This window comes from Squalius cephalus (assembly GCF_949319135.1).
Source record: "Squalius cephalus genome assembly, chromosome: 25".
Classification (NCBI taxonomy): domain Eukaryota; kingdom Metazoa; phylum Chordata; class Actinopteri; order Cypriniformes; family Leuciscidae; genus Squalius; species Squalius cephalus.
The window spans coordinates 16,857,357-16,872,108 of record NC_137146.1 but is presented as its reverse complement, the minus strand read 5'-3'; the positions used below and the strand labels follow the sequence as shown (position 1 = coordinate 16,872,108).

General features: G+C 37.7%; 2 protein-coding genes across 3 annotated transcripts in view; one reads left to right on the top strand and one right to left on the bottom strand.

Moving 5' to 3' along the window:
- The window catches only part of vps41 (VPS41 subunit of HOPS complex), a 30,002-nt gene extending 27,150 nt beyond the window's left edge, over positions 1-2,852 (top strand). The window contains exons 28-29 of the mRNA XM_079862686.1: positions 2,075-2,154; positions 2,602-2,852. Of these exons, the coding sequence (XP_079718812.1) occupies positions 2,075-2,154; positions 2,602-2,682 (161 nt within the window). The 3' untranslated portion in view covers positions 2,683-2,852. The remainder of the gene's footprint in view (positions 1-2,074; positions 2,155-2,601) is intronic.
- On the bottom strand, positions 2,763-12,851 carry cdv3 (carnitine deficiency-associated gene expressed in ventricle 3). 2 transcript variants are annotated; one of them, XM_079862688.1, is made up of 6 exons: positions 12,774-12,851; positions 12,415-12,637; positions 6,021-6,097; positions 5,599-5,726; positions 5,346-5,511; positions 2,763-4,580 (listed from the first exon to the last, which is right to left on the bottom strand). In XM_079862688.1, exons 2-6 carry the CDS (start codon positions 12,607-12,609, stop codon positions 4,454-4,456), a joined length of 693 nt encoding a protein of 230 aa, XP_079718814.1. In that variant the 5' UTR covers positions 12,610-12,637; positions 12,774-12,851; the 3' UTR covers positions 2,763-4,453. The 2 variants fall into 2 exon arrangements, with proteins under 2 accessions (XP_079718814.1, XP_079718813.1); XM_079862687.1 differs by having other exon boundaries at positions 12,415-12,830.
- Positions 12,852-14,752: the final 1,901 nt, after the last annotated feature.

The window sequence follows — 14,752 nt, the reverse complement described above, 5'->3', positions numbered from 1 at the left end:
CGTGAATTCTCGCCAAGACAAGACTGACATTTTGACATTATTTTGTGTGTATTTGACTGTGTAAGTGCAATAAGCAGCGAAAAAGAACTAAATTTAGTACTGAGAGGGAGCTTTATGCTGGCGCACTTTGGGTGTGAGCACAAAATCTGCAGGAATGAGTAAAATAGTGCACAATACGTGCAATCCCATGCCAAAATTCAAGCCCTGTAACACCAACAATATTCATCCGGAGCAAATGAAACGAGTGAGTGAGGGGAGGCTGGGTTTGTGTGTCACTCGCTGTCAGAGAGAGATGAAAGAGCGAGAAAGCACAGCTGGTATTGTGTATCTGTTCTGTGGAAAATGAGTTTCAGATATTTCAGTATCGATATGTATAATATATATTTTTGACAACACTACATTGCACTTAGTTTATTATTTCAGATGCATTTTTAAAAGACTACAAATGAAAAATGTATATATTTTATATTAAATTCAACCTGCAAAAGTGGCTATTAGGAGTGACTGCGTTACACACCACTGCTGAAATCAACCCACAGTTGGCGGGTGTTAATGCCATACACTGGTGTATAGATGTATACATACACTGGTCTACAGCCAAAATTCTGGGTCACTGAGAACGAAAATTATGCTTAAAATTGTTGATTGGCTCTAGTTTTAAATATATGCAATTGGTCAGTATATACGACCCTTTACTTGGGAATGACGGATGATAAGTGAGTAATAAAGACAAGGGATCTCAATTTAAACCAGAAATTACTAAAATAGATCTTTGAATGAATGTAAATCTATGACTAGGTTTGGACAGTACTTGCTTTTTAGGCAAAACAATGAATGATGCAATTTGAAGCTGGTATCGCGTCGTACGTGATATGAATTGCATCATGTTATTCCTAGAAGTCATGGATGATGCAGTCTTAACAAAGCTTACATAACTCTATACAAATAGCCCTATATCAGCTCTAGAAATCATACAGTAGGGGGTCAAAAGTAAGTTCCTGGAAGGCCACAGCCCTGCAAAGTTCAGTTCCAACACATACCTGTAGTTTTCAGATAAGCCTGAAGGACTTGATGTGTTTAATTACAGTTGAAGCTAAACCAGAGATGGTCTTATTATTGGGAAATACGAGGGTCCGTGGCTCTACCATTGGAATAAGCGTAACATCTAACTTGGATCATGTGTACCTTGGTGTACCTAACCAATCACATTAGAGCCTTGACGTCATTGAATTTCGTTCAGAGTTGTGCGACAGTCAATCACTGTTTGCGGATACCATAGAAATGAATGAGAAGTGCCGTAAACTGAATCACATCTGTCGCGCAATTGTTTGTGACTTCTCTTATAAAACAGTTTTTTTTTTGTTTTTTTTTGTAAACTCTAAAAATAGATTAATCCAAAATGAATGTTTAAGATTAAACATGTTGAAGATTAGCCTGAAGCCTCTCCTCCATTGAAATCCAGCCTCTTGTCTCCTTCCCTGCTTACCTAAGCGTTAGCAGGCATTACACTTTTTCGGCTAAGGTTGCAGGCTTGCCTTCACGTGGCATTGCCTAAACTTGAGGGCTGTAGATGTATATAACCCTTTTGCTGATTTTTAAAGTGTTACATAAACAGGACAGGTGACAGGTTCTATCTACATAATGTACATAGACGTACAATGTAAAAACTTATACGTATCTATGTAAAAAATATCTTGGAAACAGTAGCCAGTCAGTTTTTAATTGTCATATTTGAATTCAAATTACATAAGTAGCACATTTTATCTCTAAAGCAGTTGACTTTGACTATTATATATATATATATATATATATATATATATATATATAATAGTCAATGTTTATATGCATGTTTCATTTAATGTGTGTAATTGTTCAAGTTGAAAATATTTTTAAGCTGATGATGTGCACAGTATATAAAAGTGCAATATACTTTGCCCAATCATCACTTTCATTCCCAAATTTTGGGCATCTTTCCACCTCACAAATCATGATGATGCTGACAATGTACTTATGTTTCACTGCATTGGAAGGTTTTTTTCCTCATTGCTTGACGGACACACTCTATTTGTTTCAGACACGGCTCAAGCATTTGGTGTGGTGGTGTTTCACTGCAGACACATGTTCCACAAGGAGTGTCTGCCGTCCCCAGGAACCGTAAGTCTTATGTCATTTTTTGATGTTAGCATTTTTATAATCCACCTTAAAGGGATAGTTCACCCAAAAATTAAAATTTTGTCATTTACTCACCCCCTCATGTTGTTCCAATCCTCTATGAGTTTATTCTGTTGAACACAGAAGATATTTTGAAGAATGTTGATAACCAGATAGTTGATGGTAGCCATTGACTTCATAGGTAGGGGAAAAAAATACTACAGAAGTCAATGGCTACCATCAATTACCAACATTCTTCAAAATATCTTCTTTTGTGTTCAACAGAAGAAACAAACTCAGGAAACAAAGGTTTGGAATGACACATATTTTGGGTGAACTATTCCTTTTACCGTGGCACTATCACAACTTTACTCTGTATGTTTGAGCATCCTGACAAGTGATAATACCATAAAAGGACCATAAAAGTCAATTTTGTGTCCTCTCCGACAGGTTCTAGGAACACAGTATTGCAACATCTGCAGTGCAAAGCGGAGAGGCCCGGGCAGTGGCATACTGGAAATGAAGAAATAATCATTCCGACTACTAGAATTAAACATTTACCACACACTCATTAGAAACTGTTACAAATGCAATCATTAAATGAGCTTCCCTTTAGTAACAGTATTTATTAATCCAAGCTTGTGATCTTCATGTTAGATTGTTTAACAAAAACAGCGCCAATAAAGCACTCCCATAATTCACCTCAGAAGTCTGTTGCAACAATTTTCCAATGAAAAGATATGGTGCATCATATCCTTTTTCATCAAATCTCAAGGTCCACTAAGAAAACTGATTATTAATTGTTACTTTCTTTTAATAAGATTCAAAATGTTTATTAGCGCTAGTAATTTTTACTAGTCATATACTTTAAATTCAGAGACATTTTTTCACATAGTTGTTCAGATAACGAAACAGCCCAGCAGTTTTTGTCCAGTCAGAAGAACATAACATGGTGAGTCTGAGGGGTTTTAATGCATATACAGAATGGCCGGGATTCTGATACTTACTATACGCGTACATTTACAGTTTAACATGGCAAAACAGCTCCACACATAAACAGGACATATGCATTTGACACTGCAGAGTATTTCATAGCAATGACTGCAGCGCCCTCTACAGGCCACAGCAAGAAAAATCACAAAAATACACATCAAACCAGAAACATGATGTGAGATTAGAAAGGTTAAACTTTAATAATGTTTTGTCAATCATCATGGAATCAAATAAAATGAGGAGAGGAACATGGATGAAAAGGTTAAAGGGACATTGTTAGAGAACATCCATTATTCGCAATATGTCGACAAACTAGCGCAGAACTACATTCTCAGAGGGTTACGGTGGAATTTTTTTTTACTCCTCGAGTGGTAAGAATCAAATCAAGCAGGCTTTACCTGCAACACGACAAGGAAGTGCCTTTCAGAGCGCATTCACTAAATATATTTATATGTAAATATCTCCCCCAACACTTTTGTATTTAAATTCAAAACATTAAGGCCACTTTAAAAAATTAATTTGAAGACCTGACAAGGGGAGGGAAAAATATCATTTTCAAGTTTAAGGTTGAAACGTTGAATAGCTCCTCTTTGGCTGGACTGGTGTTAATTCCTGCAGCCAATCAGACCCCAGGACCTGGTCGACATGGTAACCACAGATATGCAACTGAGGTAGTCTCCCCTCTCTAGTGCCCAAACCGAAAACTCCCAGCTTTGTCATCACAATGCAAGAAAAAAAATATCAAATGGTTCAGGAGCTATACTGATGTAGCAAAGATGACGGAAAAAAAAAGAAAAAAAAACCCTCAGCATTTTTTTTTTTCTAAATTCTCACACAATGTCTTGAACTCTATCCTCAGAGTGGCTTTTCTCATTTTCTCAGGGTTGGCCGATGTCCAGTGGCTCTGCCGGCCAACCAACCCCATGAGGAAATCCACCGAAATAAACATTTGGTGCCTTGTTCGTTTGATGCAGTATCATACGTCTTGGTGAACTTGGTGTCATATAAAGCAGAATTTGAAATTTCAGTCAGTTCCTGTTGCTGCAGCCCGTCTGAATGCAGTTGATAAGGGAGGGCCTTTATCAGCCCTGTGTGTGTATGAGAGGATTTCAATGGCTAAATGTGTCAATGCGTTCATTTGTGGATGTTGCTTGATAAGGATTTTAGGTGTGTGTGCGTGTGTGTGTGTGGAAGGGCACAGGCGTCTCCAGCTCAGTCAGGACTGCATCAGACAGCTGCAGGTCATGTTCCCCCTGCGAGTCTTACTGTACCACTGGCGGTAGGCTTGGGGGGGAGGGGGAGATGGCTTTTATTTGTCCCCCAGGATGGCGTACTGATTATCTAACTGTAACTGCTGCATGGACGCCTGGCCTTCCCCTTCTCTGACCCGGCTCTTGTGCTTGACCACCTCAAAAGTCTTCTCCATCTCTCGGTCCCTACAACAAGAAAACAGTTTCTCTCAGTATCATTATGCATTATCAGTTAGGTTCAGTTTTTTTTATTTACCATGAATCAACTGTCCAACACAATCCAAGACCCCCCCCCATTCAGGATAAAATACTTCGTACGGCATTTCTGCCGTAATTATAAAAAAGCAAAGCTGCTTTCAAACTTTTTATGATCAAAAACTGCATTTAACAACCACAATTCATTCTGAGATTTTCAAGATCCATGTTCATCAATAAAAACAGTAATAGTCGAGGGGTGGGTGAAAATTGGCCTATCAGAGTGTTAGTAGAGTCTAAGTAGACTGGTAGGGTTAGAGTAAGTTGGCATGTAGTTGCAAAATTACTTATAGTCAACAGAATGTTCAAAAGAGATCATCAAAATAAAGTTACCAAAAAATCCAATTAAATGAGTCAAGAATTAGTTTGCACTTCATAGTTATCATCATAAAAACTAAATTAAATCTAAATTAAATTACTACTAAATTAAATCATTTCCAATTACTGAAAGAATAAAAACTAACATAACTGGGGAAAACTGGAACTAAACTAAATTTTGCCTATAAGGTAAACACATTTTAGGATGTTTATATATTTTTAATGGATACAGATAGACCTAGATGCCATTCCTAACATACTCTGGAAAACGAGGAAGGAAGGAAGTAAGTTAAAGGTACTGATTAAGGAAGGAAGTTAAAGGTACCGATTAAGCAACGATCAGAACAGGCTTTTTAGAGGAGCTCAGTGACTGCTTACTTGCGAGTCTCCACGTGTCTGGCGGTGGAGAGGAGAGAGGGGAACTGGGCGTCGTTGAAGATCTCTGGAGGCCCTTGAGTTGGGCCTCTTTTCGCAGAGGTTAACCGGGCCCCTGGGGGACGATACACGCCAGGTGCCTTGGGCTCAGGAACCTCAACTTCCTCGACTAATGGAAAAAGAGACAGATTATTAAGAACTGATCTCAACTAATACTTCCATTAGTTGGCTATGTATACCAATGCAGCAGACTCACCCGGAGCAGCTGAAGGGGGGGCGCCGGATTTATTCCAGGGTCCAGAGACTTTATCACCACTGACCAGGATGATCTCACCATCCTCGCCCACTTCCTCCTTCTCATACTCTTCCTCCTCCTTCTCATCACTGTCAGACAGACAAACATAAAAATGTGTAATACAACAGAGATGAGTCAATGTTTAAATTCATTTAGAGTGCTTTGAGACATTTGTGTTAGTTGCTGAAATACGCTTTCTGAAATTGCTAGTAGAAAAAAAAAACATCAGGGCAATCATAGAAATTTGTAGTTGTGTTTACCTCAACTCCAATAATAAAACAACTGAGAACATTTTGAATAAGAAATGGCCATGCGAACAGCATAATATTTAGGATCAGTAGAATGAAATTCATTAGATAACGTCAACAGTTTTCTCTTCACACCTCATCTGCAGGGCCTGGAGTCTGAGTCCAGTGTAGTCCACCTCCTTCTGCTCAAATTCCTTCCATTCCTCGTCCTCCTGGGGAGAAAGAGAAAGAGAGGGGTGAAACTTAAGTTGTAAAACTACTTTATTGAAGTCTATGTAACTAAGTTTGTGGTTACCAGCACAATAATACATTTTTTGGAGAAAGGAGGGAAGCTGAGAGCATCTCACTTTCGACTTAGGAGCCGTTTACACGACAGTTTTCACATGCGTTTTGCCCGCTTATTTACACAACAATGGCATTTTTGGGGGCCTGAAACAAGTTTCAAAGTGCAGGTTTTTGAAAACAATACCGCTATCATCTCATGAATTTGTAAAAACGGTAACGTCATGCACAAGTGTATTACGTGTTCAGTCTATAGCCCTTATGTAGCCCCGCCCCTTTTCAACACTGCGCTCGTTGTCTTTTGTCTTCCGGTCTATTTTCACAGTGATCTTGGGGATTTATGAATGAACGGCTCGGCTCGTTTTAAAATCTTCCCGGTCCACTGACATTTGTTAAAACATCTGCTCTAAACATTACAATCCTCATGATAACTTTCGTTAACTTTACAATAAGTAAATCCACTTTACCAGCTAATTACTCCTCGACAGCGATGCCATAGAGATAAACAGAGCAACCACAAAAACGGAAGTTCAAAGACAATATTCTAAAGATGGCTGCGCGCTTGTTTCTCAGGCACATAAGGTCTATATGCGCATAGTGTTTCTTTACAAAGTAACATCGGCAACTACAGCAGAACATAGTGTTTTTAGTCGTTTTTTGCGGATCCGTGTGAACGGAGATCGTTTTGACAATGTTGTCGTCTTCTGTACGTAAAAAATGCAAAGTACATCATTGTTGTGTAAAAGTACTCTTAATTGTAAATGTAAATAAAATATATTCTCAACATCCACACTGGAGGATTTAAACAGACCTAACCCTAAGGAGAAAAAAACTGCCTAAAAAAATTAAAGGGCACACTTATAACAGGAGTGAAAACTCAATTTCTATTAACTCAGGGCTTTAATAAGGAGCACTGCAGCCCCTTACTGAAAATTTTAGGAGCACAAGCTGAAAATTTAGGGACACACCTTAAAGGGTCATGAAACCCCAAAACACATTTGCATGAGAGCAGTTTCTGCGCGTAACACCGCTATGAGTTCAACAACGCTCATCATATCGTTCATTTACGGACCGGAGCAAGCGAGTTTGAAGTTATGGACATATTTCATATACTCTACTGCTCTATCTTCCGCATTTCTCCCTGGTTTTGGCAGTTTCTTATATAGGGTTAGATTTTTAACCCTCAACTCTGTTTTTTCTCTCTCTCCAAGGTCATATTTTAATATTCATGTGTCTGTATAATGAGTGTGTTGCAGCAGGTCTATGTTTTATTGGTTGTTTTCTCCCCCCTTTTCACCCTCTACTACACTCCCACTTTTCCACAGCTTCAGACGCCCATTTGAGAGACTTTTTCCAACTCGGAGGAGAACGAACAGGCTAAAACAGGGGGGTTTTAATCAACCTCCAAGTTGCAATGCAATTATTCACAATAGAGAAGTGCTGGAAAAAGTTGTGTGCAGCAATTTCATCTGCAACAACATTGTGAACTTTTAAAAACAGCTTTGGCCATTAACTTTAAAACTAAAAAAAGACCCACGACTGGCAGATTCAAATGAACTTTTGAGTAGGATCAATTAAACAAACTAAAATGTGTATATGAAGACGTTATCAGTGACAAGATGATTGAACAGCCAGTTTCCAGTGACAGGATGCTGTCTGTCTGTGGGAGCATGGTCTTAACGTCACAATGAAAAAGGGCGTGGTCTTTGTTTCTCTCTATCTGTTGTCAATACGCTCTATGCATGAGCGCGGTAGAATCTCAGCCAGCGTCTTTACTTCCGCATAGCGCATTCTAAAGTGAAGTGTACTAGCAAAACTTTCATAAAATTAATTTTCTCAGAAACGGAGACAACGATTTTAGAAACCGATTCGCTAGTCGGATTTCACATGATATGAGAGAATATTCACCCTCAAAGTTGTAGATGTAGCTCGAAATCTATAATTTAAAGCCCTTTTCTTTCTTACTCTTAGGTGTGACAGCTAACTGCCTCACAATATTGTTAACATCATTCACGTTAACCGCTGGAAGTTCTTGTAAACAGCGAGTGTAATTTGCCATTATCTCCACCGAATACAAAAACGGCTTCCGACGCAGCACCGGATGTAACTGGGCGGGGCTGAGACAAAACGCGCATAGAGCCTATTGGATTTTGAGAAGTGGGAAACCTTGCAGGGGTGGGTTTAAAGTTGACGGAAGTTGCTATAGTGCTTTCTTCTCTGATGTATATATCTAAGTGAAATGGCATAAACAATAAAACAAAAGTAGGGTGGGGCTTTGTCCATCAGGAATTGATTGGAAAGTTTGATAATTTGCAATTGCTGCGATTAACCGGTAGAAATTTGTCAACCGGTAGAGATTTTGGTCTATCGTCTCTATCGTGGTTACGCTCACATAACGTCGCTGTGCTACGGTGTCACAAAAGCTTATCATTTGCATGCATTTTTAAAGGATTAGAAAATTTCCTAATAATTTACTCACCCCAATGCCATCCAAGATATCCATGTCTTTCTTTCCTCAGTGGGAGAGAAATTATGTTTTTTGAGGAAAACATTTCTGGATTTTTCTTCTAACAATGGACTTCATTGGTTACCATCGTTTTTAAGTACAAATCAATGCAGTTAAACGGGCTGTACGCGATCACAGCTGAAGAAGAGGTTGTTATCTAGCGAAACGATAGGTCATTTAAAAAAAAAAAAAGATAATTTATAGACTTTTTACCTTCAATAGTTCGGATTGAGCTGATCAACAAACGGACAGGGAACTACATTATCACGTTGAAAGGTCACGCCGGCGCCGGCAGAAGTACAGCCCCACTGTTTACAATGCGACCGTACGTAGGAAGATAGTTCAAATAGTATTGTTTGCTATTATATATATATTATATATATATATAGTAATAGTATTCAGTGAATAGAAATATGAATAGTATATGAATAACATTCTGATGAATATGAATAGTAGTTCAAATAGTATTGCCGGCGCCGGCGTGACCTTTCAACGTGATGACGTAGTTCCCTGTCCATTTGTTGATCAGCTCAATCCGAGCTATTGAAGGTAAAAAGTCTATAAATTATACTTTTTTTTTTAAATGACCTATCGTTTCGCTAGATAACCTCTTCTTCAGCTGTGATCGCGTACAGCCCGTTTAACTGCATTGATTTGTACTTAAAAACGATGGTAACCAATGAAGTCCATTGTTAGAAGAAAAATCCAGAAATGTTTTCCTCAAAAACATAATTTCTCTCCCACTGAGGAAAGAAAGACATGGATATCTTGGATGGCACTGGGGTGAGTAAATTATTAAGAAATTTTTATTTTGGGGTGAACTAATCCTTTAAGTATTGCATTTAAAAACAAGTGATTTTTAACCGTTGAAGCGCAGTAAGCAGCGAAATACAACTCATTTCGCTATATGCGTGTGCTGTCAAAGATTTTCTCAGCGTTGCCTGAAAGATGCACGCACATGAAAGCTCAAAGCGCGTGAGAACTGAACGGAGGGCTTTTCGCTGACTAATTGGGCTTGAACAGTTAAATACACACTTGTGTCAAAGTGACCATCTCTTTGCAAGAAAAGTCATTTATGTCCTAAGTGAACATAAACGGTTAAGAAAGAAAGCGCATGAGCCTATTGGATGTGTGCAGTCGGTCTTAAAGTGACAGCATCCAAATTTACCTGCTGTCGTTATTAATGTAAAAAAAAATGTTTTTTAAAGTTCTTCACTGAATCACTTTTGTAACTAACTTAAGAATAAATGTATATTTAATTTACACAGTGAAGACTATGCCGTTTTTTATACATTTGATTACTTCATACAATTTATGTATTTTTTTATTTCTAGTGCTTGAAGTTTTTGAGGTAACTTAGGTCTATTTTATTTGTCTTTGATCTATTGTAGTTTTCCTATTTGCTTGTAATTAGTTTCTCTGTTCTTTCATTATCACTGTTTGTCTTCAATAGGCTTGAGTTCTTAAGCTAGTATTAGTTTGTAATATTGAAAATGGTAACAAGAATTATGAAACTTCAATGGTTTCAAATTTTAATATCATAAAATCCTTATTTAAAGCAAAAATAACAATATCGGGATATATATCGTTACAAGGGATGCTCATATTGACCGTTTAACCGTTAACCGAAAGTAAAAATTTTGACCGATTAATACTATCAGTTAAACGGTTTAAAACGGTTTTTTTAAGCTTCTTTTTTTTTTTTGCTGCATGGTTTAAAAATAAAATACTATATAGCTTATATTTATTAACTCACGGAGCGCGTCGACGCGCAACCACACACGTGACACGAGCCTGCAGACATTTTTTTCCGAGCAAGGCAAGCAAAATGAAGCGAGCGAAAAGAAGCACTGTGAGGGATCATTTTAACAGAAAGGGCGACGAAGTTACCTGTAAATTATCTGTCCCATCGGAGAGGGTGTTTTCTGCCGCGGGTCTAATTGTCAACAGGCTGCGCTCCAGACTGACCCCACATCACGTTATGTTGCTTTTTTTTTTAAATAAAAATTAGACAAGGTGTTGAGGTAGGGCTGCTGTTTTTATTTAACGAAAAATCTAGCTAAGTCTAACGGAAAAAAATTGCCGGTTTTTGAAAGCTTCGTTCAAACGGATTCAGTGTTTTCTTTTTGTCATCGTAACGTAATTTGTTAATTAAGTTTAAAAAATATATTTAGTGTAGGCCTATTTTGTTTTTTTATTTGTATTATTTTATTCTGTTTTTCTCTTACTGTCCGAAATCCAGTTTCTGTTGTTGATCTGTTCTGTATGCTGCTGTTTGCACTTTGCACGTTAAAATAAACCCTTTGATTAAAAAAAAAATTGTTTGTATTTTTTTAAAGGGTCACAGATACACGTCAATTTTATTTGTATTTAATGCCAATTCAATATTATAATCTTATCAGTTAACGGTTAATAATCGGTTGTCGGTCGGGAAAATTAATCGAAATGAGCATTCGTTACCGTAAAATAAAATTACTCATATCACGATAAAAGATTTCGGTCACATCTCCCCATCCCTGTGTGCACAGATAAAATCACTAATAATAAATACTGCAATATTCCATTTTAAAAAATCCATTTTTATTTGTATGGTGACTTTAAACAGACGAAACAATTTGCTAAGACCTGCATATGACACCAGTCTGTCATTTTCACAGAAAGGTCCAGCTTTGATTAAACACTAAGAGGTCAAAAAATCTGAAAAAATAACCATGCATACATTGATTGATCACATAAGATATATAACATGCATTTAGGAGATAGATTAGATAGAATTTCCATTTCACTCCGACTTCATAGACACAATTATGACGTGGTACTAGTATGTCTCAAAATGTCCCTGCTCTTCTGTTACACATTCAAAACTAGGCTATATACGTTTTCTTCTCAAAAGAGAACGTACTTTTAGGGCACAGTGGGCAAATGGGATGCAGCACAACTGACTTACAATATTTCTCGATGTGCATCACAATTTGAAAAGTGTAGGATTTAATTAAAGCGATCTGATGTCATTGTAAAAGTACAATCATACACAAGCATCGCTCATTAGCACGTAGCTATTCTGTAATGACATGAGAAACGAACATATGGTGGCGTTACAGGATCAGTTATAAGACCCCTGCAAGACTTGGGATTGATTCCCCATGGAAAAGTATGATGTCATATCACCCAAGATACGTCACTTCAGACACGACTTCTATTTAAATGCGAATTTAAAGGCATGGTTCACCCAAAAATGACTATTCTGTCGCCATTTACACACCCTCGTGTTGCTCCATTCCCATTTGAAATGTCAGACAGAATAACAGTACTATTCACTATTGACTTTAATTGTAAAAAATGTTTTTGAAACTGAAGTAAATGACTGATTCTGTCAATATTTTACTGTTCTGCTAAAACCCTAATTTTGTTGTTTTTCTATTTTATTTTTTAAGAGGGAAAAGTCGTGCAGGGTGAGTAAATCATGGCCGAAATTGATTTTAAAGTTAACTGTAAATTTAAGCAGCCTAATAGCTTTCAGAATCACAAACACATGATGGCTACAACACAACATCACATTAACTTTCTCTTATAGACAAATTAAACGTATAACCTTTTGTTATTGTTATTTAGCTGTCACAAAGCCGAGTGAACTGCGTGCTTAGCCCACATTGCTCAACGTTTCAAGCGCGTTTGAATGTTCGCTAGCCTAGGCAAGGCAGCTCACGGGTTTGTGACGCAGCCGGTGTGTTTTTTGACTACCTTCTCCATCTGCGCGTCCTGATTCTCACTCTTCGTCGACTTCTCCTTCTCCCTTTTCGTCTTTTTCAACACCATTACGGTTCCTCCGGTCGCCTGCTCCTTTCCCTTGACCTTCTCCTTCTTTTTCTTCTTGTCGCGCTTGGCGAAGAAGTCATCCAGACTCTTCTCCACGCCGGCCGGAGCCACATCCGCCATCTTATCCCCAAATTTCCTTCACTTGACACTAAAAAAGCTCAGAAATAATCAGATCAGCGTCTGAAACGACAGCAAACGAGCCTTTGCGTGTGTGTCTGCCCGATAATCCGTGTTTCATGCGTATCCGCAGGTTAACGGTGTGCTGAGAGCAACCTAGCACTCACCAGCTGAAAGTGTGACACACACTCGCCCAATGCACCGGATAGGGTTGCTTCCGATCTGACCCGGATGGGAAAGCAGATTTGTGTTTGACAGTTCTGCTGTCCAATCGCTGAGCACTATGTTAGTTTTCGACCAATCACATCGCAGGGTGAAGATTCTGCACAGTGATTTTGCCAGATTGTGCAACTGTTTTGTTTTAGTAGTTATACAAGACTTGTTGAGTAATTTAGTTAACACATTAAAGAAAGCATTTCTACTGATACATTTACATATGTAGTGCCGTTTTATACTGAATAAAAAAACACGACTGCATAAAAGAAATTACTCAACTTGACCTTTATTTATAGAGCACGTTTAAAAACAACAGGAGTTGAACCAAAGTGCTTTACAATACACATAATACACTCTTTATAATAGCTACCAATACTTAACCACAAAACCTGCCTATTTATATTTAAAATGTAGTCAAAAGAGAAAGGATAAAAATGTTTTTAAAACAGATTTAAAAACGTTGAGCGACAAGGCTGCTCTGACATGAAGTGGAAGCTTGTTCCAGAGTGGTTCCCAAACTTTTTTAAAGTGGAGGCATTAAACATCCTTCTGCGTAACCTCCTCTTCTACTTAGACTGCAGTCACAGCTTTTCCATCAACGATTTTTTTTCATTAATACATTTTTCATGTTTTATGTCAAATTCTTAAAATTCCATTAATTAAATTATTAATATTATAAATAAAGCAATACATTTAACTAAATCACCAAATGAAACAAAAGCCATCTTTGCACTGCAGTGGCACAAGCTGCATCTAGATGTATTTACACACTGTTTAATGCTGCTCAGAGGTGGTAAGAATGCAATTACAATGGCATAAACAATGTTATGAGATAATGTTTTAAAAAAATGTTCAATAAAAAAAAAAATGAAATGATGTACCTAAAATCGTCAGTAGGTGGCGACAAGTCACTGTCTTCATGAGTGAGTCATTCATTCATTCATTCACTCACTCAAAAACAAAGCAAGTGAAGTGTATTTATGAATAGATCATTTAATCATTGACTCTCCAGATTAATTCAAAGCCATAGATTCGTTCAATAACGAAACACGTTGTTGCTTGGAGACGCACAACAGTTCAAGTCAAGTTAAGTCACCTTAATTTATTAGCTTTAATGTGAAAATAGGAAAATTATGCATATCGGCTGCTTTTCAACTGAAGTCAGTTCAGTGTTTATTCAGTTCTGTTGTAAATAAAGAGCATAAATTATTAAATCTATAAATAGTTCTGCAAAAAAAGAGTCAAATCAATAATATTGTTGAATATTAATGGGGTGGTTGATTATGATTTCACTTTTCTAACTTTATTTAGTGTGTAATGTTGCTGTTTGAGCATAAACAACATCTGCAAAGTTACAACGCTCAAAGTTCAAAGCAAAGGGAGATATTATATTTTAAAGAAATTGCTTTTTAAGGACTACAACAAACGGCTGGTAGGGACTACACGACATTCCTCCCGGGTTAGTGACATCACAAACCCTAAAATTTACATAAACCCCTCCCCCTGGAAAGCATTTATAGATTATCAGGACAGAATATGCTAATCAATGACTAGAAGATAACTACACATAAGCTACCTAAATCAACTAACCATTCAGAAATGTCCTGTTGCATTCTACATGTTGTCACTTTTTATTGAAGCCCGTTTCACACATACTCCGTGTGCAGTGCGTATGCGGTGCGTGTTGCGGTGCATATGCAGTGCAGGAGCAGCACGCACTATAGTGCTTTCACATACACTCACCTAAAGGATTATTAGGAACACCATACTAATACTGTGTTTGACCCCCTTTCGCCTTCAGAACTGCCTTAATTCTACGTGGCATTGATTCAACAAGGTGCTGAAAGCATTCTTTAGAAATGTTGATAGGATAGCATCTTGCAGTTGATGGAGATTTGTGGGATGCACATCCAGGGCACGAAGCTCCCGT

Bases quoted from the DNA above. Each gene is read 5' to 3' on its own strand.
- cdv3 (XM_079862688.1), bottom strand. From the start codon at position 12,609: ATGGCGGATGTGGCTCCGGCCGGCGTGGAGAAGAGTCTGGATGACTTC. The intron at 6,098-12,414 runs GTAGTCAAAAAA...CTTTCTCCCCAG, and splicing joins AGGACGCGCAGATGGAGAAG to GAGGACGAGGAATGGAAGGA. The intron at 5,727-6,020 runs GTGTGAAGAGAA...TCTGTCTGACAG, and splicing joins CTCCAGGCCCTGCAGATGAG to TGATGAGAAGGAGGAGGAAG.